The following is a 1,140-nucleotide window of genomic DNA, read 5'->3' as shown; positions in this document are numbered from 1 at the left end:
CCACTCCACCCGTTCCAGGCTGGCTTCTCCCTGCTGGAGACGCCTGCGGAGCCCCGAGAGCGGCTTCCAGGCCCCGCAGAATCGCTGGAGAGGCTCAGAGCGCCAGTCCCCGAAGCCGGCTCCCCGTCCCCCCCGCCCCCCGCACCCTACCCCCTACCCCCCCACCCACTGCCCCCTTCCTGGGCTTGGCCGGCCCCACCCATACCGAGGACACAGGGCCCTGGGCCCTGTGGTTTCCGGCTTCCCAGGGCGGGCTGACCCAGGGCTCCCCCCCACCCCCCGCAGTCCAGAAGGGGTGGAGCCTGTGTGCCTTTATAAGGGCCGCTGGCCGTCGGGGCCGGCCTCCTGGCTGGACCTGCGCGCCGCGCACAGGCCGACTCAGGGCCACGGGAGCCCGCCGGCCTCTCTCTGCCCGCGTGGGTCCGCGAAATTCCGGCCAGGCCTCCCCGCGATGGCTCTCCCGACACCTGCCGACGGCGCCCTCCCGGCGGAAGCCCGAGGACGAGGAAGGCGAAGGAGGCTCGTTTGGACCCCGAGCCAAAGGGAGGCCCTGCGAGCCTGCTTTGAGCGGAACCCGTACCCGGGCATCGCCACCAGGGAAGAGCTGGCCCGGGCCATCGGCATTCCGGAGCCCAGGGTCCAGATTTGGTTTCAGAACGAGAGATCGCGCCAGCTGAGGCAGCACCGGCGGGAGTCTCGGCCCTGGCCGGGCAAACGCGGCCCGCAAGAAGGCAGGCGAAAGCGGACCGCCGTCACCCGGTCCCAGACCGCCCTGCTCCTGCGAGCCTTCCAGCAGGATCGCTTTCCGGGCATCGCCACCCGGGAAGAACTGGCCAGAGTACATTTCCAGTGATATACCTTTATCTTTTGGAAGAGAGGAACTAAACCTGCCATTTCTTGGGTAAATGGACTATTCATAAGGTCTTTCCCATTTATTCTAATTGCTAAGTTTTTATTCAGTAAGCTCTTGGCACCTAGTGATTAACCAGTGACAGCAGAGAGTAGTGACCAAGAGAGATGGAGAGAACATGGTGTAAGACAGTATATAAGGACAGTAAGCCACTGTATTTGTGGAACCGCTGCATGTCAAAACTCCTTAACACTCTAACAAGGCATTTTGGCATTTTTGGTCTTTAAGAT

At 63.0% G+C, this 1,140-nt stretch overlaps 1 protein-coding gene across 1 annotated transcript in view; it reads left to right on the top strand.

Annotated features, from left to right (window-relative positions):
* The first annotated feature begins 378 nt into the window (after positions 1 to 378).
* Positions 379 to 1,140, top strand: part of LOC115895675 (double homeobox protein 4C-like) — a 1,414-nt gene continuing 652 nt past the window's right edge. Inside the window, exon 1 of the mRNA XM_030926329.1 lies at positions 379 to 838. Within this exon, the coding sequence (XP_030782189.1) occupies positions 452 to 838 (387 nt within the window). The 5' untranslated portion in view covers positions 379 to 451. The remainder of the gene's footprint in view (positions 839 to 1,140) is intronic.

Source organism: Rhinopithecus roxellana, chromosome 22 (assembly GCF_007565055.1).
Source record: "Rhinopithecus roxellana isolate Shanxi Qingling chromosome 22, ASM756505v1, whole genome shotgun sequence".
NCBI classification, from domain to species: Eukaryota; Metazoa; Chordata; class Mammalia; order Primates; family Cercopithecidae; genus Rhinopithecus; species Rhinopithecus roxellana.
The sequence above is the reverse complement of the archived record's forward strand: the minus strand, read 5'-3'. Positions and strand labels throughout refer to the sequence as shown.